This window comes from Chelonus insularis, unplaced genomic scaffold (genome assembly GCF_013357705.1).
Source record: "Chelonus insularis isolate UGA/USDA-ARS -01 unplaced genomic scaffold, ASM1335770v1 contig_121_pilon, whole genome shotgun sequence".
NCBI lineage: Eukaryota > Metazoa > Arthropoda > Insecta > Hymenoptera > Braconidae > Chelonus > Chelonus insularis.
This window is the reverse complement of record NW_023276363.1, coordinates 563,276-590,500: the sequence shown is the minus strand read 5'-3', so window position 1 is coordinate 590,500 and position 27,225 is coordinate 563,276. Positions and strand designations below refer to the sequence as shown.

The following is a 27,225-nucleotide window of genomic DNA, read 5'->3' as shown; positions in this document are numbered from 1 at the left end:
GCTCTTCATTCATATAAAATATAAATATTTGCAAAACCCTACAGAAACCACTTTCAGATACTGTAATTAATAAAATGTAAACCGAGAAAATAAATGAGTAAGTTTTGATGGAAAGGTTCACATTTTAAAGTGACGTCAGACTTATTAAAGCTTAATCCCTTAATTTTTTCAAAAGGATCTCAGAAAATTCATAGTATATAAAAAATGTTGGAAAAAGAATTTAGAAAACTTTACAAAACTCTTTTGTATGTAAAAAATTTCAATATTTTATTATTAATAATTTAATTGAATTAAAATATATTACGTAAAAAAAGATATTCAATTATAATCATGATGATAATTATAGATTAACTTAAATTCCAAATTATGCTCCAATAATAGTTGTAACGTTTATTATGCGGTTGTTTGTTATGAAAACGATCGATATTACATACAAACATTAATATAAAAATAAATATAATAGTGTAAACAAGAGATTGAAAATATTTAAGCTTCAGTCACTTTAATACTTGTGGATTAATATTTTTCACAATTGAATTATTTTTGTCAAATAACATCTCTCAACTGTTTATATTTGTAATAAACATAATAGCACAAGATTTACTATTATTATTACTCAAAACACAATTATTTTTCTTATTTAAATTGAGAACAAGCATGTTCTTAGTTTGTAGGAGAAAATGAAGAAGTTAAATAAGTAAATGAATATTACTTTAATAATTTTAAAATAAATTGAAAGAGCAACAAAGGAATATTTCTATTGTTTATGATAAAGGTTGACTACATTTATCTTAAAGCTGCGAGCTTGTTGTCAGACTATTGAATTCCAAGCATGACGTGGGGTACGCCGCGCTCTTGGTCATATCCAATAGATGACTTGGCTCGATCGGAAGCCGACGCGCGGGCGCGAAATAGAATACCTTTGGAAGGGGGTAGAACACGTCGTCTCATCCTTCGCTACATGCTCGTTCAGTATTCGCGATTCTCTACTCGCGCTCTAGACGCGGTCTATATCGATATTATTATCATCGCATGTTTACTTCCACCGCGATTTTGTATTTAATCAACTCATCAACACATTCACTTTTTTTCCATTCACGCCTAACAGTTTTATTGTTAATTTTATTTAGAACATTGTTTTCGCAACCATCATTTGTCACATTAAAATGTAAAGTAAACAATTGTCAAGAATATTACAGGTATGTTTAATCATCATTTTTGGACTCATACATTTTTTTATTAAGTACAAAATTAATTAGTTGATGAAGGATTAAAAACTATAAAAAATCCAAGAGAGAAAATATAATTTAGTGTGAAAATTTTTTCTTTTAATGATAATTGTTGAAATTAAAAATTTAATTATTTTAATAAATTATTTTTCTATTATTTATTAATTAAAATAATTCTTTAACACAATTACTGTCAATTAAAATTGAATCGAAAAGAAATAAAATATTCCGTCAAGTGGATTTTTTATTTGTGAAAGTTTCTTCTCTGTAATCATGATTATTTATAAAATGTAGTGGAAATGTTTGTTCAACGTATACGATTAATTAATAATATATATTCACTCAATAGTAATTTACACATAGTGTTGAATTACTTTGAATAATATATACATAATTAGCCACATTACATATAGTTCAGCACTAAACTTCTGTTTTAATATTCTTTGGCTGAGTTATGAATTTGCAGTATAGTTTGTTGGTTTTTTTTTAATAAAATAGTGGTGGTAGATGAAAAATATCCTCATCTGGCTTTACAACGTAGTGGTGACAGTTAAAACATATATGAGAGCATGTCGTTCAAAGTACGGGTCTCTATCAAAGGACTCAGCAGGGTTCGTTTCAATACTGTGCCGCAACGCAAAGCATCATTCTAAAATATATTTCTTGCAATCTGCATCCTAGTAAAAAATATACCTGTCTACCCACTATATATGCATAAATCAGAATATTCAAATAGCTCAAATGTTCGTACAGTTTATTGAAAAAAAATGAATTTGTTAAAAAAAACCAATTACGTAATATTCAGAGAAACAAAATGTAGAATTTGTAAAAATAACGATTTTATTGTTTTAAGTTTTTGTACAACTTGTGAAGTACATCATAAGAAAAGCAATATAACGATGTGGCGACGAGAAAATTTTTATTTCAAACTTTCTCTCGTAATTTAACTTGAATACTACTTCCTTTCTTCAACTTTATTCATTAAAACAATAAAAAGCTTCGATTCTATATTATAATTATAACGAAGATTATAATATTTTAATTATTATATAGACCCTATAAAATCATTACATAGATTCAATGCTACTTGTTTCGATTATCAAGTGGTTTTCCTATTCCCAAATCAGTAGTTTCGAATTCGTGCACGTTTCCGCGCGAATTTTCGTTGATAGCCTTTGCACTTGTGTTGGTGGGTTGGAGTGTCAGATAGGATATAAACTGGTCTATACACAAGCTCAAAAACCACAGCAAGGCCGATATGGGTAATACAGCACAAGGATTAAACAATGGTTGGTTAGCATCAAGTCAGACTATAAGTTTGAGAATACATGTAATAATTTAGCCAGTATTCGATTAGAATATACAACTCCATTCCATACTACTGCCATTCATATTTCAGTTGTTGTAAATCTTTAGTTGATTCCGACATTCTTTCATCATTAAAATTACGTTAAGATTAATACAAAGTAGACGTACCAATTTCTCTCATTTATATATCGTTTTTATGAATTTTAATATAGCAAGAATTTTTCTTTTTCATTATTTAAATGTTCAAACATGAATAATAGCGGATAATCCTCAGTATACTTCATAAATTGGAAAAAATTCTTTCTATGGGAAGTTTGTATTTTTTGGCAGTTTTTATGAAAAAAGATATTCAAATAGGTTAAACGTCTGGCAGTTGATGTATTTTTGAGGCTTTTTTCTCTTTTTTTTTCCTCTTCTATGTTTATTATTCGAAGAAGTTCACAAAAGTATGGAGCTTACATGCTATATAGCCTAACTCAGAGGTAGCTAGTTTTCATTTTTCAAATTCCGTTCCAGCTTGTGTGCGGGTACTCGAGAGTAAATTTTTACTGAAAATATTCTCAGGGGATTTAGGTTAAATAATTAAAATAAAGAACCTGAGAGAGAAGTAATGCTTTATATCCAATGTTACTGCAGCGACTTTTGTAGTAATGATTATAAATCATAAACCTTGAGGTTTCACAGGGTCTTTTTTCATCAGTAGTAAAAAGAAAATATGATGAGGATTCTCATTAGGACAGACCCTCAGGGAAAAAAATAACAGTTTTGTTTTATTTTTTTTTTTCTTTCCAAAATAAAAGAAGCATAGGAATGAAATCGTATAAATATAACAATACCGGATTTTTGGCATGAAAATTTATTTATTTTATTTGTGAAGCATACTTTTGTTACACCAGTGTAATATTTTATTGCGGAAATCACTTTCAACATAACATTGTGTTCTATCAGAAACAAATAAAATACATTTATCAGTTAAATTTAACTTTAATTTGATAAATAGATAACAATCGCGACTTAAAAAATATCTACGTCAATAACCGAAATGTGATAAATATTATTTATCAATCATAAAAATAAAAATAGAGTTAATGTCGCATGATAAAATTTTTTTACGTACTTTATTATTTTATAATTGTACTAATTAAATAAATATATTAATATTTGATCTACTTTTAATATATGATTTCTATATATTTCTAACTTCTATAAAATAAATTATTCTTCTTCATATTTTTTGAACCAGAAAGTAAATTGACTTTGTCAGCAATTTATTTCAATTAAAGTCAACGGTTGCGGTTCAGTCGGTATCCAATCATTGCAATCAAAGTAATCCTTCAAAAGAATTGAATGAATTATAATAGTGATACTTTTATTAAATAAAAAATTCATCCGATAAATTTTTATAAATTCAATATTACAATTTAATAAATTGTAATTTCACTTTTTCATATAAAATGCATTGTTTGACGTAAAAAAAAAAATACTTCACTCTACAGATGACGCAATTAAAATTTTTTTTTCTCCAATTTTCATAAACTGCTACATTTTACAAAGGCAAACAAGAAACATTGATTAAAATAATCATAAAATGAACAATAAAAATAGTAAGACAACACAAATAATGTAAGCTTTTTTTCAAAGCAATTATAAAATTCTTGCAAAACTAGCTTTTTCTCTGATATTTATGTAGGAAAAAATTAAATTTTTTTAAATGCACTATTTCAAAACAGTCATAACATTATATAGGATTTTTTTAAAACTCATGCAACCGTTTATCACTCAGCTTCATAAACACAATACATGTGGCATATATTCACATTCTATCGCCACATGTCCGCCTTTTACGTATTTCAATGTTGCTGAATGACATACTAGCTTGTTGTGGCATTGTATATGTGATAACTAGCAAAGAAAACAATTGATTACAATATTAATGTAAGTTGTAAAATAATAGAATTATTATTATCATTATTCTCATCATTATTGAAGTTGACAACGATATATATATTTGATCGTATGTAATTTTATGTGAATATTAAATTAATAAGAACAATCTATACTCTAACAAAATGAACATGAAATTTGCTACAAATTTGAATGGTTTATTTCAGTTCATGTCATTAAATTTTCTCATCATTATTGAATGATTGACAAGTATTTTTTTAAAGAGCTTTGAACTCTGAAAATACAATCAAGTTTATATTACATAAATTTAAATAAATTCAATCAATATAAATAGAAATTGATATTTCTCGGGTTTCAATTTCAATTTTTTTTAATAAAATTATTTGGTAATCATATTTTCCACCATTTAATTTTATGTTGTGATATTTTTATTGATTTTTGGGTTGCAAGCGAGTGCACTAGAATAATAAGCGACGGTCATAGCTTGTTAACTCTACGTCATAGAAATCACTGATACAGACATCTAGAATATATAGTGGTTAATTTGAAATTAAAAATAACAGATATTTAACGAAACCATTGAGGTTATAATTATCTTATGAAGTTTATTTATTTATTACTGTTACATTTTATATTTATCATGAAAATTAAAATGTCAGAGTGGAGCCTTTGACTTTCACCAAAAATTAAAGAAATGACATTTTTTTTAATCAGTTAAATGAAATTTTCAAGTTTTATTTGATACATTTCAATTAATAAATTAAATTGGAGCTAGCAAATTTAAAATAATCATAAACGCAATTTGTGATGATTTAATTTTCTTTTGAACTAAATGAAAATACTGTGCGTCGTAACATCTTTATTATTTAAAAAAATATAACCTGGAAAATTTCATTATAAAAGCTCTGTCAATATAGTTGAAGCTACACAGTCATTACATGTAGTCACTCTAACTTGATATTCAATAGTGCAGTCATTATATCATGCACATTACATAGTGAAAGTCACGATGAATAGAAGTACGGATACAATGTACGTGCAACTAAAGTTAATATTAAATTAAATACAATTCAATAGATGATGTATTACTCATAGAAAAAATTTATAATTATCGAGCGTCGGAACTAAACCGAATAATTCTACTGAAAATATTTTTTGGTAAATTACTTTAGGGACACACATTGGAAAGTTATACCAAATTGTGTTATAATTGAACTATTTTAACTTATTTATCAAACTCGATATTGATTATTAAATTTCATCAAAACAATAAAAAGCATTAGGTTATTGTTTTAAAAAGTTCGATATAAATAATAATTATTGTAAATTACTGAAAATGAATGAAGTGAAAGTTGAAATACTCATCTTTTCTATTGAATTATGTGATTAAATTACTCAGGAAAGCTTTTTTTTTTACAAATTATTAAAAAAAATCTATTCATTTGGTATTTTTTCTTTCTGTGATTTTATATTGTATAAAAGATTTTTCAAATATTTCTGCGAATAGAGTTATTATTTAATTAAAACTAACTATAAGGGAATTTTTTTAATCAAAATAGAATACAAAAATATCTGGATTATTTGATAACATTTTATCATCTCACAAATTCGCAGATTTAAATGTTATTTTAATCTTGAATATATATAATAAACTTTAAGTTTTTTTCTTCATATACTAATATTAACCTATTAGAAAAAACATGGATAAAATACTGCTCTTTACATTTTCTCCCAGTCCATATGATAATTTTAGAAATACTAATGCATGATTATGGATTAACACCATGGTCAAAATTTCTCGAAAAGTTTCCTTTTCGAGCATTACTTTCTATCCATCTCAATCAGATAAAAAATACTTCTTCATTAATACCTCATTTCTATCAATATTTCCACTATATTTTAAATAATTTCTCAAAAACAAATTTAATATGGAATGAAAAGAAATTTATTTTACTTTAAAGAGAGCCGAGGAAAAATTTTAATTAAAGTTTCTGAGATTAGGAATAATTTTTTTCTGACAATGTTCATTTTCTTTATACTCATATAAATTTGTGTAAAATGTGTAAGAGTGCTTTTACGTTTATATTTATTTGGAGAGAATTAATGAGAAATCCTTTTTATATAATTACTGGGCCAAGTGTAACACACTTTTACCAGTCGCGGCTGACCATTTTCCCATGATGGTCCCCTCACTATTCTCGGGCTCTATAATGCGAGTTTCATGTCTGCTCGGGTTCTTCGTTAAATTCAGCACTGTTGAGTTGGGAAGTAGTTCTGAATTGGTCACCCCTCGGGACCGGAAGTTATTAATTCGAGAAGTAAAAGCGTTCGTGAAAAGGAAAAGAGAGGCAACGATGGAGGAAAAGCGTAGCTCATTCGCCAAATTTGTTGGACTTTAGATTTCCGTTTCATTTTGGTTTATCTTGACTATACATTCACCATCTTTTTTGTCATCTTCTTTTTCTTTTTGTTACTTACTACTTATCCACTTAAGAACTGCTCTTTCGCTCATCGTAGCTAATGAAACACAACTTTCGAGGGTTGATGATATCGAAAACGTGAGACTCGTAATCTTGTTGACTGCAAGGTGAAGCTGGATAAAAACGTAAAAAAAAGAAAGACTTAAGAACAAGACCAGAAGTCGAAGAGATTACGGAGAATTCGTGAGTCGAGCTTGAAGTAGACTTCTATCAGAAAGTATCGGCAATAAGATTACAACTGTCGATAAATTGTTTATCACTAATTCAATAAAGACAGGTCAAGAATTCTATATGAATTTAGATCAAAGTTCATTTAACATTATTTTTCATCACATTTATTTATAACATATTTCACCTTTGCTTTTAACGTCATCAGATAATTTATCAATTAAAACTCATCAATAATCAATATTTTTATTCTTTTATAATATAATATTTAAATCAAGAAAGCGATAAACATTGTGGAAGAAGATTGTACTTAACTCTTTATGCTTTGAATGTATGATTAAATAGAGATAGACTTGGAAAAATATTTTCAATATCAACACCCATGCATTTGAAATGAAAATATTTATAATTTATAGTTTACTATTTTTTTTTCTTTTTATTTTTAATTCACTTGTTTATCGTAGCTTTATATTGATTTAGTATATATGTAAGTAATCTTGTTGAACTGTCTAAACTTATTAAAAAACTTATTATTTAATACATAAGATTGCACTATAAAATGAGGTGTAAAGATTTTACGATGCCACTGCACAATCATAAAAAATAATAAACGTGAGAGCAAAAGTGTATAAAACAGAAATGAGCTAGGGTTTTTTCGTGTTTATTTTTTAACAAATAATAAATGTAATTATCGTTTAAATATTTAACGTAAATTCAACCATATTATCTACATACTAAAAAATGAAGATAGATGATTACTTTTCTTTTTTTTTTTAATTTAGATTTAAATTATTTATTGTTTATTACGAATAATGAATTTTTTTTTAACTAACAATTGTAGAGAACTCATTGTTAGATTGTTAGACTGTGATATTAATATTTTTTTTTACTAATTACATTTTCGATTGCACTTGTCTAATAATGAGTAGAAGAGTGTTTAAGTTTTAAGAGAAGTTTCTCTGAGGTTTTCCATTCCTATGAGGGCTATTGGAACTCGGACGATTATAAGAACGAGTCAGGATCACAACCCCTCAGGCAAGTCGAAAAATGTAGCGTTAGTTATAGCCCTGGGGATTAATTTATTTCATCGTGATAGAAAAAAGTAATTGAATTTGCGAAATGAGTATCATTTGTATGAGAAAATTCATCATATAAATAAAACTAAACTGAACATAAAATGTCTAACTTAATGAAATATTAAATGTTTCTTTCATAAAAATCATCAACGAATTAAGGGACAATAAAAAACAGATTAGTAGGGTTAATCACTTCTACGATCTCCTATAAAGTTGAAGTTCAAGTTTTACTATGCTAATTAGGTTTTATTGGGAGATTAATTGGCCCATTTGACACTTCTGAAATGTATAATTCATGTCTAGAAGCTCTTAGGAGTAAACATTAAATTTTAATGAAAAAAAGTTTACAGAATTTTATTGTAAAAAACAAAGGCACTATAAGAGTTATTGTGAATATTTTTTTCCTTTTATTGAGCAGAGAATGCATTGAGTTCAAATAAATCATGTGTACGGTTAAAGGTGTTGAAGTTAATAGAACAGGGTAAGTGTGAAAAATCTAGATTGAAATTTCAACAAGTAACATTTGCTTTCAATTTTTCTTTGAAGTTTAAAAAAAGGATAAAAGTCAAACTTGTCAAGGCTTGTTATATATATAAGTAATATCTTGACATGGAATAAGACCAATATTTTCTGCTGATATCAGCAAGTTAGTAGATGAATGGAAGACAGAGATTGTCCAGCAATACTCTTTGTCACCTTCATGATATTATTATTGTAAACAACTCTACCTTTTAACAAGTTGTTCCTCAAAATTTCTATAATAGTAAATACCTTCAATAGGTTAGATTTTTTATTAACTTATTTTTATCTTTCATGATACCGGTGTTTTTCCAAGAAGAGATAATAATTCTTAAATTTATATTTTCGGTTGATTTATTTCAGTAACTCTTGTCCTCTTCGCAATATCTATTATATTAAACCTTTCAATGCTATCGGAGATGTGAGCAATGAGAGGATCTAATCATGAAGCTTCAGTAACATCTGTTTTATTGTTTCCTAGCCTCTATTAGCTACTTCCAAAGGTTTCAACCAAAATGGAAACCTCATTTGCTGTTACTTTGTCTGTCGATCTATGAAAGGTATCCATCTCAAGATTGACCAAACTAAGTTTCAGTTCCAAGTGTCTCAAATCTTAAAGATAAATTTCCTTTCCCGTTCAATAAAGCTAATTAGTTTCCTCTCTAATTTTGATCTTGAATAGTTGATGAAAAAAGACAACATTATGTCATTATCGTTTGTGAAATCTTGAATATTGAGTTGGACAAACAAACTCTCTGTAATACAATATTGATAAGGTTTTAAATAAAAGCAAGTTATCAATATTACAAAAAGTCAGCAATCAATGCATACTCATGAAAAAGGAGTAACTAAACATAAAAAAAAGATCGAAAACTCGTTGAACATTCCTTGTATTTTTTTATCATGCTTGAGTGAACATAATTCCGATATTGTTTACAATTTTTTTATTATGATGAAAAAATTTCAATACAATGTAAAAAACCCTATGATGGGAAATTCATACTTATCAAAGTACTGAATAATCTTCAAGATTTTTTTCTGCATTTTATCAATTCTTCTGGAATGATGAAAGTTAACGGACCGTTGTGGAAATTATGGATAGCAGAAAGACTCTAAAGAACTCTTCTCCTACAAATAATATTCCTCTAGTTAGAGCTATTCTCAACAACGGAATTTACCGGTTCTACTCGACGACGTTCTCAGTGGACGACAAACACAATCATATCGCTCTGTACCACTGGTACTCATTAGTTATATATCAGGATGTAACTAGACGAACAGAATGCTTCATCTTCACTCAATGGGTTTTCAATTTATTTTCTACAGAAGTTTTGCTTTTTTTAGGTTTGAATTAATTCCAGAAGTAGAAGTTGATAGATTCGAAATGTTGTTCTGTAATAATAGAGAACTCCAAAAACATATAAATGAAGGTATCTGAATGTATACAAAAGACACAAGAGGATTAAAGTCGTCCACTGATTTTCTTGGCAAGGTGTTGGTCACTTTTTACGTTCATTCTGTTTTTACGCTTCCATTTAATTCTCTTTGTACCTTTGTTTGTTAGTTAGGAATTTTCTAACTTGATTTTTACGTACCAGGAATCAAGCTGGTACTATGCAATTTTCTATTCTTGATGACAGCAAGATAAAAAGCAGTTTCTCTAGGATATTATAGCTCTGCTGATATGCCAACGTTTTTATAAAAACAGCAGAATTTTGAAACGCTTCAGATTTTCCTTACGCAGCTAAATACCATATAAAACCGTGAACGAAAAAACATGCAATTTTTTCGTCATTCGACAAAAAAAAAACAATCTCGTAGTCTGCTGATTTTTATGAGTGCAAGCTTTTCATCAAGTTTGATTCAATTATTTTACACGTGGGAATGACATTTAAAATAATTATGTTAAGGTGAAGATAAAAATGCATAAAATAGAAACCTAAGAACAGAAAATTTCAAGAATTCGTTGTTAGTTGAATTTACTAAAATGCGAGAAATAATTCAAGAGCTGAGAGTTTAAAAATTTCAAGTGCAAAAATAAAACTTAAAATGTCATAAGAAATTTTCAACATTTAAGCACTCTAACACGCAAACTCATCTCTTTGATGATTTTTGTATGGTAGTGGAGAAAGGGTTCAATATTAAAGCTTTTTAGAATACCATTACGTTCAATAATTTGGGTTGGACTTTCATGAAAATACCTATTTTTTACCCTTAGTCATTGAAGTATTACTGAGCTTTTATATTTCAATTACACAATATCGAAAAATTTATTTGACCTGATTGAATGATTTTTTGAGCAAAACTATTGCATACAATTTCTGCTATTTATGATCATTTATTTCGCTAGTATAAATTGAGAATTGAAATAAAAAAAGTTTTTTCTTTCCATTGTTAATTGAGATGAAAGTAACATTTAATTAAAAATGAATTCCATGTTGTGACTTTCTTTATGTAATAGAAGTGTAAGTCTTTGAAGTGAATTTTTATCGAATTTCAAAGACTTCATTAAACTTTTAAATGAAAAGTAAAGTATTGGTGCTTTGGATTTTTTAATTGTATAAAATAATAAAAATGTGTTCAACAATAAATGAATTTAAAATTTCTATATGTAATGAATATTTAATAGCTTACATACATTAATAGACAATTTACACTGCTTATCATGCTAATTTTTAATCTAAATTTCTCAACAAAAATCCATTATCTGAAAAAAAATTCATTCTGTTTATCTTTGTTCCATTTCTTCGATCAGTTAAATTGATTAATACAATTTAGGGGAAAAAACGTTTTTTGTATATTCCATTTAATTTCGTATATTGTCTTTTTTGTCATTAATTATTTTTATTAAAAATTTATTGTCATCAGTTTCAATTCACAGCTTACTTGAAATAAAACATCATACAGGATAGAATTCACTGTTTATATTGAACCAACATCAACCAACAAATACATTTTATTCAACAAAATGGAATAAAATTCTACTATCAATTATTCTTCCATTTAAGTATTTTTTATTTTTTGCTGAATAGTTTTGTCTCTTCAACATTCTGTATTTTACGCATTATCATGTTCAAGTTTTCTGGCTGAATGGCCATGAACAAAACTAGGACAGGATTAAACTCCGGAAGCACAAAGTCGATGAGCGTAGAAGTCTCACCTTCGGAAAAACTTACTTGCAAGTACTTCTATCTACACGATCCATTCTCTTGTACTTTTTACTTTTTTCCTTTTCTTCTTCATGTCTATCTATTCTTGCTGAAGTCGATGTGCAGTACATATATAACATACATAAAAGGGAACGATTATACGCGTCTACGACCACGAATGGACGAGAAATATAGTAAAGTCGAAGGGAAGTGCAGGTATAGAGGTCATTACGCGAAAGCGCTTCCAATCCGAACGAGAAAGAACCAGAAGTACTTTTTTCTGGACAAAATGAGTCTCTTGAGAATTTGTTGAAAAGAATCTATGGTTGTTCCTGAATTATAAAAATGTACTCAACTCAAGTACTTAGTAATTTGCAGCTAGTTTTAGTTGATACAATATTAATTTTTTATTGATTTATAAAAATTGAATAGCCATATATCATTTTCAATAAGATTTGGTGATTCAATAATATCTGATTCAATATAGACATACCATCTTAGCCTTTGGGTTTGTGTACTGTGGTATCTTTAGTTGATTTAAATGTATACATATTCAGCACATTAGTCGATTGCTGCATCACTCCATATTCAAGTACTTCATTTTAGCGAACATGAACAATGTGCTCTAGAAGTTTCTATTCATCCTATGTTAACTATTTTACTAAATATAATTCTCATACATTTAGCAAATTTTAACATAATGACTATCATTTTGTAAATCTACTCTCTACAGATGTGTTAGAACTTAAAACTGTATGGTGGGTAATTGTTTTTCTTCTAGTTAAAGTATTGATTCAATTTTTTTTTTTTTTTTTCTATTAATTGTAGATACTTAGACAGACTCCTGTAGTTACACAAGTTCGATTGACTCGTGAATATTTATCTACTAGAGCCAATAGCTTCTCCATCAAAAGTTTCAGACATCACTTTAAAAAAGTTTTTAAATTGAGTACTTTTACCATTGACATGAATACGTTTATGTTAGCATTTACTTTTAAATAAATCATCTATTTATGATGATAGGAAGTTGAAGATGCAAAAATAAACTTTGTTCAAATTTTCAAAAGCATTGTAAAAAATAAAATTAATGAATATATTTTGCTGATCTGTGTCTTATCCATGGTGCTGAGTTTCAACTTTTCTTAGTTATAATTAATTATTTACTAATGAGTACTTACTTCTTGCTTGGTAACTTATTTACTTAGTAATTAGTAGGGTAAGTTATACTAATATGGAATAAGTTTGTAATATGAAATATCATTGTATTTATATAGTTAGAAACTGCACTTTATTTACTACCAACGAAGCTTGTTTGTCTTTAGGGAGAGCAGAAATATACAACGTCAATTATATGTGTGTGTGTATAATTATCGTTTATAAATAATAACAAGAAGAATGACAGTAATTTTTAGAATAATTCATATCAAAAGTGTAAAAATAAATACATTTATGCTTGGTAATTTGATAAATTAAATGGGTAATTTTTAAACCGAGACTAGATAGAATTATTTAAAAAGTTAAATAAATTCAAAAATTCTAGTTTGCAATTTTTTAGTTTTGTCGAGATCCACTTGGTAATAATTACACAGTGACTGCAAATGACATTTGTAAGCTTCGGTAATTTCCATATTCAAAAATTTTTCGTTGCATATTTATTAAAATATTTTTCATGAATTACTTTTGTGATTGATTGATGACTATTCCATTTTTAATATTTTATTTTTTTTTTATATTTACTTATGTAATATAAATTCATGAATATTCATCGTCAAAGCCATAATTTTATTGACGGTCTTCTTCTCTCACAATAATTCGTAATATTTTAGTCTTTTACAGTGAATAATCTTCAATAAAGTACCAAGTTTGTTGCAAAGAATCGATTTTTCAATTTTTCTTTCTCTACTCCTGAGTCTTTAACGGCCGAAATTTAGGACTACCTCAGGCATATCTCTTAGAACAGAGTTCGAATAACTGTTCGAGCGTCGCATTTGCTCCTATAGACATTGGAAACTTTTCACTGCAAATAATAGGTAGTTATCATGATAAGAGTGAGAATGGGTAAAGAGAGGAAATAAGAAAAAGAGTCAGAACACAGAGGTAAAAGCATATCAACTTAAAAGCAGTCGTAAAGCTCATAATTTGCTCAAAAGTTACACACGTTTGTATAATAAATATCTATCTATTTATTTATTTATTTATTTATATTTAACCTTTCTTAGAGCAACTTTGTTCTTATTTTCACTTATTCTTTGTTATTTCTAAAAAAAAAATAAAACATTTAAAAGATAAAACTTTTCTTAGAAGCAAGAAATAAATAAAATAGTAACAATGATTAAAAAGATAGTAAAATTTTAAATACATTAAAAACAAAAAGAGTTAAAAAGATATTTATGTTAAAAATACTTTCCTATTGACTATCTACTTGGGTCTGTAGATGATGTGCCTTCTTCTTCCTGCCTCTTCAATTCTTCCCTTTTTCACGCTCCACTTCGCTCTTCTGCTTCTACAGTTTCGCTCTTTTGACCGAGAGGCAACATGTGCACCCAATTGCTTCAATCGCAAATAAACTTTCCTGGCGGCAGCCACCGACATTACAGGAAGCCACAAAAGCGTCGTGGATACGGGCAAAGTTGTGCAGCTTTATCCACATTCTCTTTAATAGATATACTAGGAAACAGGTAAAGCACTAGGAGCCAAGCTGTTCGCGATTATGTGCAAGCACCGTATAAGTGAATATATTTCTTTTTAGTTGTATCTTGCGACAAAGTTTTGACGTCTTCATACTCTTCATTTATCCTTTTTCTATCTCTCAACTTTCGTAGAAACATTTATTCAACGTCGAAAAAAAAAAATGGTTGAGAATTATTTTCTTTCAATTTTTTTCTCGACTATTCTCTTTGTAAATTTGTCGGTAATGGCGTCATTAAAATAAAAGCTTATTTCACCGAGGACGGAAAATTTTACATTATGGTTTATTAATGATAAGTATATGATAACATCAATGTCGGAATAATAATGAGAATTACTTTGACAAATAGTTATAGAGTAAAGTTTGCCTTTTCCAAATGTGTTCTGATAACCCGAAAGGCTCTTCGGTTAGACAAAGTTCTCGCTCCATTATCCGATAACAATCTGATCGAATTGCCTGCTTCGAATGTTACATCTTGCCAAGTCGTTTTTGGCATATACTTCTCCTTGCATTATCATAATCTACAACTTGTACGCATGTATAGGAATTTTATTCCAACTTGTTTTCTTTTACTATACTTTATCGCAAAAGTCCTTCAAACAACAAATGTTTGTTTCCTCTTCGTGCTATTTTTTTTTTTCTTTTTTTTCCAAGATATTCTTTTCTAGTTTTTCTATTCTTGTCTTTTCGCTTCTAAAAGTCTGCGTGTGAATATCATTGTATCCATTATGTCGTTTTTCCAATGTTGAGAAAATTTGAATAGACGACGGGAAAATCATGCAAAAAATTCACATTCGCTGAGTCTTTAGGGATATACATTCACTGTTTTTCTTATTTTATTATTCCCCGAGTTTTTTTCTGCTTCAACCAACGTATTTTTCACTCGTCATATTGACAGATTCTATTCCCAGAAAGAACGATTACAATATCATTGTTTAAAATAAATATAGCTAGGAGAAGTTGGTGCGAGGAACACATTAATTTTTATTATATTTTTCGAAAATTTAAAATAAACATTGATGAAAGTATTAGTAAAAATTTTTTTACAAATCTCTAGAAAAGTATTTTAATATCGGCAGTATTTTTTTTTTAATTTTAATTTTATTAGAATAGAATGCATGCATTAAAAAATTAAATGTACATTAAAAATATTTTAGCTAAAAAAATGTAAATGTCCTGAGGCATAAACGTGCTTGACTATTTTAATTATTTTTTAATTTAAATTTTCAATCAATATACAATCTAGTTAAAACTTAATTAATTATTTTCAACGTATAATTGTGCATGTACTAACAGTTTCCACTACATTGCCCTAGAAAAAAAATTATTAATAATAAGAATAAAAAATAGATAAAAATTGATGGAAAATTTCTCTTTCAGATCTGAGTGAATACGTTTAAAAACTGACAGGCAAGATTAATTTGTCAAGAAGCAAAAAGGCTTGTCGAGCCAAGACAAGGAAACGTAATCGAACCAAAAAATTGGTGAATCAAGGTGAAGAAGAGGAAGGGAAGACAATGCAGATGACACAAACGCTTCTTCAGGAACCGGGTTGGAAGTTGGAGAGAAAGGGGTCGTCGCTTTTTTTACGACGTGACAGCTCACACTCAAAAGCATCACGTGTTTGCTTTAGATGTGACGTCGAAGTACGGGAATATGAAAGAGATGAGGACTATGGGATAGACATGGAACAGCCGGAAGTGAGTGCTAGTCCACTGGCCATGTGTGCAAGCTGTCTAGCTGCTCTCTGTGTCACTGTCATTTTACCTTGGCTTCTCATCGGTGGCTAATCTCCATGTCTCTTGGGAGATCGTTAATTGCGTGAAAACATTTGGGAGTAATAATCGATCAATCATTCGTGCTTGATATGAAAGACAACGCATTTATAATAGAATGAAAGATATTGAAAAATATGAATGCATGTGGACTTTTTTTTTATTGCTTACTTTAAGAGAAATTACAATAAAGATATTTATAGGAAAGAATAAAATGAACTTAGAGAATACAATAATGTGGAAACAATTAAATAATAAATTGTAAAATGATACTTGGCTTTAGAAATCTCTAGTTGATGAAGCTCAGTGAGTGTATTTGTGTTTATATATGAGTTTGCGGTCCTGCGTTACGAACCGCGAAATAAAGCGAGAGAAGGTATTTTTGCGAGATGAAATAAATGAAACTTCAAAGATGAACTAGAGTATAAAAGTGGTAGTGAGGAAAGGTACTCAAGCGTGTAGATAAGATCCTACCTATACCATCTCTCGTGCTTAAGGAAATTGACAAGTCCTGTTTGAGAAAAAGTCCTTTTAAATCATTTTCTTTTTTGTTTAAATTTCATTCTTTGTTTATCACAATTTTTTAATATTCTTTAACCATTTTTGTAAAAGAATAAAAATTTATCAATTTGGCATTTTGATATTTTTATAGCTCACAATGGTCATCTAGAATTAATAATAGTTGAAGAGTAAAGTATTGAATATTAGCGAATTATAATGAATGTAATAGTAGCTGTCATAGTATTTAAAATTCCAAAAATCCATGTTGACAAAAATTTAATAAAATAATCATTTTTTTACATTTTTAGTAAGACTTTTTATATTATAAAACCATTTTTGTACTGTTGAAAAATATATTATAACGATAAAAATAACTATTCTTTCCAATACTGATAAAATAAAGAGTTAAAATCAATTTCACATTTCTGTATCCATTGTTTCAAAGTTTTGTGATCAATGATGAATTATAGAGTAAATTTTATTCAACTATTCTAGTGCCACCAGTTGGTATCTGAAACGAGATGAAACAGGAAAAATGGAAATACATTGCATTTGTGTTGCTTTTAACGATCTGTTACCTCAGATGATAGTGATATATATATATATTTATATTTTTCTATTAAAAAAAAAAAATTTGCATTCTCATACCAAATCAAAAATATTGATATTTTACAGAGTATTGGATTCACAACTTTATTGGATCACTATGAGTAAATACAATAAATTTTTTCATCTGAAAAAATAAATTTTTCAAATAATTGTAAAAGTATTGATTTTATTTTAAAAAAATGTATTCTAATTTAGTTAGTAAATATTTCGAGAATATACATTGTTTGATTAAATTGATTGTTTTGAAGTATATATATACATATACATAGATGTATGTATACATCGATAATATTACATATTCAAACTTAGTATTGGTATTCGATACACCGTCTTCTACTTATAGTCATCACAAGTTCATCTGAGAGACTTTGTAATTTATATACATTCAATTTTTAGATCAGTTGTAACTCTTTGATTTAAATACGGTGTACTTTTATGTTTGTTTAATTTTATCTTTCAAACGTAAATATTTGAATTAAGGGAAAAGGAAGAGCTAATTAAAATGGAGTTTGAAGATTTTCTTTATAACTACATAAAATGTTTGGTATTATTTCATTAAAACATCATAATGTCTTTAATTAGTAACGAGAAATACAATTATTCTTAAGTATCTTTTATACAATGAAGCGAACAATTGTTTATTTTTAATTTAAAAAATCCATTCTCTCAATATGATACATATATCTATATTTTGTTAAGCTTAGCATTGTGATTTTTACATTAATATTCAAATATGTTTTATGATGTTATCAAATGTGAACTTGATTCACTTTTTGTGATATTACTTTAAAAAATTGTCAGAGATTTTATTGTTACAAGTGTTTTATTTTAAAATTTAATGTATTGTCATTTTGAAAATAATGTTTCAAGTATAGAATTGAGTGCAGAAATTTCGTGCCATTGCAAAGAACGTAATAATAGAGACGAATCGTATCATGGATGTATAATCTATGAAAATATTGGAGGAAAAATTCGAATGTATAATTTAAGAATAATGCTAGATATCCAAATAATAATCATAAAAGACCACATTTGTGATCCATTCTTCGTATAAACGTGTATAATTAATAATGTAAGAAAATTGTTTTTTAAATAAAGCTAATGTACGTAATGGAAATAAAGAAACTATTGATTACACAATCTAACTGTTCTTTATCTTTAACCTTGTCGAAATAATTATTTCTTTTTAAATAGAACGATTATTTATTCATTATAATTGTCGGATTATTGATTGGGTAAGAATATTATTATTATATGAAACAAAATTTGTATCAATTTGATTCATTGAATATAATTGCAACGGAAATTTTTTTTCATTTTTACAACTCGTAAATTAAACTAATAATTCAGAAGTGTCAAGAGAACGAGATTATTCCACTCTGCATGGTAATCAATTTTATTTTTTTTTTCATTAATTAAAATTGTTTTTTTATTAATGTTTTATTCAATTTTCCGAATTTGAATAGTTATTGGGAAAGACAATACCCTAGTTTCTTTGAATAAAATTATTATTTTCAAGTGCTATTTTATCGAAATTGTACCATAGAATCCTGGTAATTAATCTCATACCAGAGAATGGATAAACTTGTCACAAATGGGAAGCTTTTGTTATGATCTCACATTATTGAAATACTCAATATGATTGGTAAAATTTTCTTTGGCATTCTCGACAACATAATTTTCATTATACTATTTATTAGCATGTATTTATCATTGCAATTAAAATATGTAAATAACCAAATATGTACTAAATTGAATGAAAATTTCAAAGAAAAGTTATTTTCCAGGAATATTCTTTGATGATAGAATATAAATATTCAGCTTGATTTTGATTGCTTGTTAATTTTATAAAATTTTTGATTGACGTTCGAAAAAATTTAATAGTAAGAAGCTTAACATTAGTTTTTGATCAAAAAGCTCCATAATAAATTCGTTTCACGTCAAACGGAGTCACGAATTTGCTTGTGTGCATAATGAACTTGACAGTCTACTGATGCTCGTTTGAAATTCAAAAGCAAGGTAGTTTAATTATCTACTTCGTTAGCATCGTTACTACATAGAACTGGTATTTTCTGTTCTTACAGTTGCTACAGTCGATAAGTTTGTGAATGATGTGCATGATGTATCATTTGAGATTTATGTTTGAGGTATATTTATACCAAGAACGGACGTTTATGCTTTAATTATGGCTAACATATATTTTTTTAAATAATTGATTAGGTCTTGATAATTTACTGCATGCTAAAAAATTTATTTTTATAGTAGAAGTTATTTTTTTTTATGTGAAAGCTCTGAAATTTTGGCTTTTATCAGCTGTCGTTATAAAAGGTTGCTTTTTGCATTTAGATTGACATCATAAAAGATACGAAGTTTATATCTTTTGCAGATATATCAATTATTTTTTAACCGGGAAATTTTATTTTTCGTACATTGCTCTGAATTGCGATCTATCCGTGCGCAAATTCTCTAAGCTCATTCTCACGTACGTAGTATTGTTTCGTCGATACAACTAAAAGAAGTTAAATTAAATTTTATAACAATTGTAAAAATTGATCAGAAACTGCTTATCTTTTAACTTTTTCACACTTCTACGTCCTTCTGAAATTTTTTATGATTTTTTATTCAAAAATTTTTGTCGGAACAAAACTTGGTTATACTACTGATATTTTTTTTCTAATAAATAAACAATAAAAAGCTCAAAATGTGTGAATTTTTTTTATTTTATCAAGACTAAACAGTATTTTTTTGTATTTTTCAGCTTCCCAGTTTGAGCAGTCTTGATGAGAAGGTGAGTAAATGATGAAATCTATTTTTTATATAAATGAATTAATGTTAATATTGGAATTTTAAATTCAATTTTATTCATATTTATGAGATGTGAATCACACAAGATATCTAAAAAATAATTGCTAAAATATTCGAGTTATCATTCGTAAGAACATTAAGCTGCAATTATGTATAAATCCTCAGTAAAGCGCATTTACCTTACATGTACGATAAATATAAATACATGAATATTGAACGGATAAAGCTTGTTTATGATAATGTCAACAATCACAAGTTATTTACCGATGTCGATAAAGTTTATTTATGCCTAATTTATGAAGTATAGATTAGATCCGATTATTCTAATAGCATCTTTAATGTTTATTTGGCCTTAAAAAAATATTATCATTGTTTGATTTAAAAAATATTGAGTATATTTTTGGCAAATTAAATGGTAAATTTTATAAGTAATTCCTAATCTCCTTTATTATCTTATGAACTTTATAAAAATGAAGAAGAAATTTTAATACGGTTGGTCGTGCAGTTATCGAGAAATTAATTGTTGAAGAAAAGCTCACAGCATCTGTCTCTGCCAGAAGCAGGTGGTAGAGAAAAGTGCACGATGTGCCACTTAGTTAAACCATAGCCATTTAATTCACATAAAATGATTATTACTAACGTAAATAATGGTTTCCGTTAAAAACCAGTCATATTAATATATATTTCCTTCTCTTTTAAAAAAGAGTACTTTCCTTGAGTTCTAAGGTGTACTATGTTACATTTTTATTTCTTTCCTTCATGAATACTCATTAAAATTTAATTAGTTTCCATCATAGCAACATTAATTCGGAATTTTTGTAGTTGCATAGTGTATACTAATTTTGTTTTGTTGACTTTTTTGCGTCTTTTTGTTAATGAGGATTTGCTATCTCTTCAAAAATACTCTAAATGACATTTTGTTGCTTCCAGAGTGTAAATACTAAATATGAGTATTTAATTCAGATCTTTAAATATGAATGGAATAATGTATAGCTGAGGTAAGGGTTAATGTACCGTTAAATGGTCGATTAAGAATTGGCACTGGTAAATGGTATCCATTCCAAAATTGTCATTTTGAAAAATAGAATCATTTCTTGGAACATTTTTAATTTACTACTTTGTCGTAAATATCATCATTGCTCATGTTGAATATTAGTGTCATAAAATTTAAAATTACAATTTATATATTTATTTACTTGACAAAAACCGAAAATAAAATTATATTCATTTGAATGATTTTTTCTCCTAGCAGTGTAAAAAAAATGGTTGTTGACTCCATGCTTCAGAGACATGAAAATTTTTTTTATTCCAAGTCTTTTGAAGTTGTAAAAATTTTTTTTATTTGAAAGAAACCTGTCAAAAATACACTGAATACAAACTGTGAGCATAGGGTTCCCTTGTGTGTAACAAAATATACTTCTGTGAACTGATAGTAGAATCATAAACAAGTACGTTACACAAATCCCCTGTGAGAACGTTGCAACAAATGATACTTGAAATGAAATATGCACAGTTAGAAAATGTATAATAAATATCCAATTTGATATTTTCCAATATTTATACATCAAACATTACAAAAATATCCTGAATACATACAAAGTATCCTCTTTTTCCCATATATTAAATAAAATTGCTTCCTAGATAATTTTTATTCAACATCCAACTTATTCAACATATTATGTATGAGAAAAATTTTATATTGAATTATTGATTCATTAAATAGGTTGAAAATGTATTTTTGATAAGATTAAATTAACATCATTTAAATTAGGTTAATTGCTTTATAATATTCAAAACAATTTATTTATTCATTTGAAAAATAAAACAGATGATTAAATTTAAATAAAATTATTCAATTAATTTTAATAAATTTTTTTCATGTATAATTATTGTTATTCCTAAGACACAGAAAAATTTGTTTTCACCATCTGATTCTGAATTGATACATGTCAAGAATATTGAATTAGACTTCAAAAACAGACATATAGATGTTTGTACAGATGTAAAATTGTCAAAGTCATCGCTACAGAATTTCAAAAGCTTCAATATTTTTTTCTGAATTTTTTTTTCTCTTAACAAACACTGACGAGTTACTGTGATTTAAAAAAATCTACACTCTGAAAAATCAGATAATGGGTAATACTGCTCGTACGTTTTATGTTCAACCGAGAGATTTGGGTTAATAATTTTTGGCATCACCGAGTAGTTACTGACAATAAATTCTAGAATAATCGAAATCAGCTTTTTGTATCACTGCCAATTACTACAGTGATTCTCGGTTTTATGATTATTTTATATCTTCGCATTCAGAGAATATTTATCAATGATTCTTTTTTAAGAATCGTTCAGATATATTTTATTTTTCATTTGAATCGTCCTCATATTTTTTTAATTGATAGCAGTCAGTTGATTGATTTTAAATATTCACGATAATTCTTTCAAAATAATTGGAACACTGGTAGTTAACCCTGCGTGTTCATTTACGTTTGATGCAAATAATTAAACTTGTATTCGTATGTGGTTAGGATGCTCGTTCATGTAAACAGGACAGAATTTTTATACATTATTCAAGAGGAAGTGTTGGAGGCTGATGTTAAATGACGAATAGGGGAAGAAGAGAGTCGACGATAATACCTTTTGATAAAAATATTTAAGATAATTTACAACTAAGGTTAATTTGTTAAGTACTCTGCATATACATTTCGAAAAAGAGAGAAGACTAATGAATTCAGTCTACTGTTTCCTTCATTTAAATAAGAAACATGTAAACGATTTATAAACAACTCCAACTCTAATAAACACGACGCATTTCTTTAGTTTTCTTTTTTTAATTTTTATTACCAAAGAATATTTGAAAAAAAAATTGAATGAATGATTCTAAAAGCAACAGTGATGAGCTTTTGGCTCGTTAAACTCTAAATATTTGTGGCAAAAACGACTGTTTAAAGATCTCTAAAGTTTTTTGAAATATTGAATAATCTCTTAATTATGTTGCTCTAAGTTGTTTGGAGTTTTTTTTACGATGTTATTATAATCGATAAATGCAAATATATTTGTTTGAGTCCCCTTAATTGAATGGAGTTTCTTCATCAAGGTAATAAAGCAAAAAACATAAAAACAAAATAAAATGGAAAAGAGCAAATACTACCACATATAATATAAATGCGATATCGAGTTGACTTCGAAGGTCCACTTGGAATTCTTGGGTTGGTTGGCGTTGTATTATGTGCAAATTCGCATGCGCAATGATTCCGTAGATATGTATATGTCAAATATGTGTGCATATTTACATTGAGATAGAGATGGAAATGGTGTGCATGTATATAATGTTTTGTGACAAGACGTGATGTTGGAAAATGTATAAATGTGCATGAGTGTATATGTTTGATGGATACGTTAAGAATCGTATGGCATCACCACATATACATTCACACGCCGTATATGGTTGCTCTTGGTAAACAACAGTGGTTGCCAAATAGTGGAATCTATTTATAAGATGAAAATTATTTGCGTAATGAAGTATGGGTACTTTTCAAGCTCATAAAGGGGTCATATCCAAACATGATGGAAACAGTGATACATTAGGAATTTTCTTTCACCTTTTTCCTAACTCTAAATTTAAGCTGATAGTTTATAACTAATTGAATTGAATTCTTTCATAAAAATTAAGTCTTTAAGAAGCGATAATTTTAATTGATTTTAGAAATATCTAGTAAGTTTTGAATTATAGAGTAGGTGTTCGATATTGAAGTCTAGGAGATAGTTGACTGTCTAAGATTGATAGCATAATGGAGGTGAGCAACCATGAAGTAGAATAGATATGCTTAAAAAACTACAAGCAGGAAGGATAGAGCATATATGGGATATATGCTTATAAGGTTTTATCGAAAAGAACTGGATTTCAGAATTTTCTTTGATATATATTTTAAAAAAAATTTCCATCTTGGATTTATTATTGATCAAGTCACCTTTCTAGCAAAAGAACCAAGTCAAATGCGTACTTCAAAACATTTCATGGTGTTATTCAAGGTGAAATAAAAAACAATTCTAATATAAATGTCTTTCTTATGCTCCGATTGCGTAGGTGCTCCAAAAAATTTTTATTATTTGATTCTGATATGAGTTTTCAATGCTCTTTTATTTCCTGCTTTAGAAATACTTTTCTAAAATTTACTATTCATATTCGAAGGTCATAAAGTAGTATATTTAGTTCAACTTCAGGCTGCTTCGATAGTTTGAATATTCTGCTGTGATGATAAATAGACAAACGGACAATAAAAAACGAGATTGAGGCATCTCATCGTGGATCTATAGGACTCTAAAAATAATATGAGTTCACTATATAGTGTTTGTATGAAAACAAAAATGAGGGGAAATATATAAAATAGACATTGATATTTGTTTATATTGAAATTTGATAAATTTTAGTTTACATTATTTAGAAAAATATTTTTTTCTTTTATTTTCGAATTTTATTTAGGGAAACACAATGTATTTCATCTGTCGAACAGATGAAAAAAATCTCAATTACTTGTTCGTGCGTCAGATATATTTTTTTTAACTGTCTAAATTATTTGTCTTTCTGTATGTTATTTTATTTTAAGAAATAAGAAGTGGCGCTTAAATGCTTCTTTCATTTCTATCAGCCAAATGTATTAAGTCCGATTGAGTGAAATAAACCAGTGCTTAAGATGTCAGTGCGTAGGCGCACCTTCTATTTCATAAATTTCCTTAGATAAAAAAATCTATTATAAATTCAAGGATAAAATTTTTGCACTCGCAAGTCAAGTTCTTTAATAAATCATTCATTAAAAAAATACGTTTCACTCCAATTTAGAATTTAAAGAATACAAATAAAATATTTAAAATAATTTCTATCATTTATAAAATTTCATTTTTTTAAAATAATAGTTATTGTGTCAAGTTACATTTTATTAACTCAATTTCACGCAATTATATACTACGTTGTAACATCGTGAAACTATGGTATATAAATTTTTTATCTTACTTACTGAGTGAGGCATTTGCATATATTAATTCACACCATTGCTCTCCACAATGTGTAATCAGTGACCTGATTTCCATCCTGCTTTCATCCCATTATGATATTTTTCAGTATTAGAAGTAGACAATAAAACAACACTTATAAATATAACAAATGTTCTTACATGAATCCTTTAATTCCATTCTATTCTTTAAAATTTTTTCTATTCCGTCTCATTTGAGTTCGTTAAACCTCTCATGATCGCGTGTTAATTGAGCTTGATTAGGTTTTATCAGTGGCGCGACGTTACCCGATTGCATATGTGAATACGTGCATGTATTTTTACAGGGTTGTGTATTATAAGAAAGATTAAAAATATAAAAAAGAAAAGTAATGATAAAAATATATAGAGAAAGCAAAAAATGATTTTCATATTTATATCCGTTGAAATGACTTGTTGCTTCTTATCATCAAAGATGAGACTGACTATGTACACAGAGATTTATTTTACCCCAGTAGATAGTAGCTACGAGAATAAAATGCAACGCACGCGAATCGCACGAGAGAAAGTTATTTTCTTATCGCCTCCTATACTTTCAATCATTGAGGAGTGAAGAGAAAAAAAAATAATTTATATGAATATTTATTTCGACAAATATCAGCATAGTAAATATGCTGATATTAACCAAGTGAATTCATTCGTATAATTCATTGGCTTAAAAAACAAGAAAAATTACATCAGCAAATATACTAATGATACACGTGTTGAATGATCTTAGCGTTTTGCATTTTTATCTTCAAATGAATCTATTTCGTGACCTGTATACGTTATCATCACATTTATGGACGTGCCGACATATCCACGTGAGCCGCCTACAATACTTGCCTCTAAATACGGGCTTTGACTTTCCTTGCAGGCGTGCAATTGCGTTTAATATCATCGAAACATTAGAGTTACGCCAGATGAGTTACTGAGTTGTGCGGAATTACAGCACAATGACCGCGATAGCCCGGGGTCAAGCGCCTGATTATACTCCGGAAAAACGCAAAAATGAAAAAAAAAGCTCAATCTAATCACAAGAAACTTTATTATAATTAACAATCCTGATATTAAGGTTTCATTACAACTTAGTAAACTAGATTTCATACTGGTGGATATTTAAAAAAAAAAATATTTTATCAAGGGATAGTTAGACTAAAATGGCAATAAACTCGGTTTAGAAATTTAAATTTCCATTTCAATAAATCGACATGAAAGAGAATTTTATTTGACGATTTTATTTTTTGACATCAATGTTGAAGATTAGTTGAGAACATCAAACTTTTTGTAAAAATAAAAAATATATATAGAACTACAATTTAGTACTTGAAACTGTTAGAAAGTTATAGAAGTTAAAACTCAATTTTCTGCGGAACTCACTTTGATATGCTTATAGCAGTTGAAATTTTTAGATTACATGAGTGACTCAAGAAGCAATCCCATAGAGGACTTGATTTTCGAAATACATTTTTCAGAGTCACATTTATGAATACGAAATTTGAAAAGTTTATTTTTGTTTTACTTTTATGATTATTGTTAATTTAACATGAAAAAAAGCTTTTGAAATTTACATTGAGAAATATAGGAAAAAAATTCTAGCTATGAAGAAATGATAATAACACCTATAATTTATTTAAAATTGGTGTAGCTCAGAATAATTGTGTAGGAAAACAAAAGTTTTACTCATTTATATTGCAAGTTATTTGAATTTCAAATAAAATAAATTTAATCTCTTTGTCTAATGTTTATTTACTCATAAGCTGAACAGACTGTGGCGACTGGTGATGATGCAATAACGCTTGTAAAAGCTTGTGCTCTCCATCCATAGCAATCTTTTATTATTTCCTTTTATTTTATCTTACTCTCAAGTAGCTTTGTATTGGTATCGCGAATAATCTTACAATAAGTGTCGCAATTTTCACGGCACGTGGAAATATCAACAAGTATTATAATTATCCCACAACATAGTAGCTATTTACTATTTTTAA

The 27,225-nt window shown here is 27.7% G+C and overlaps 2 protein-coding genes across 2 annotated transcripts in view; both read left to right on the top strand.

The window, feature by feature from the left end:
• Nucleotides 1–27,225, top strand: part of Sesn (Sestrin) — a 109,105-nt gene that overhangs the window by 44,924 nt on the left and 36,956 nt on the right. Inside the window, exon 6 of the mRNA XM_035082880.1 lies at nt 20,167–20,196. Within this exon, the coding sequence (XP_034938771.1) occupies nt 20,167–20,196 (30 nt within the window). The remainder of the gene's footprint in view (nt 1–20,166; nt 20,197–27,225) is intronic.
• On the top strand, nt 961–17,100 carry LOC118066682 (uncharacterized). The gene is made up of 2 exons (XM_035082902.1): nt 961–1,199; nt 15,904–17,100. Exon 2 carries the CDS (start codon nt 16,041–16,043, stop codon nt 16,311–16,313), a length of 273 nt encoding a protein of 90 aa, XP_034938793.1. The 5' UTR covers nt 961–1,199; nt 15,904–16,040; the 3' UTR covers nt 16,314–17,100.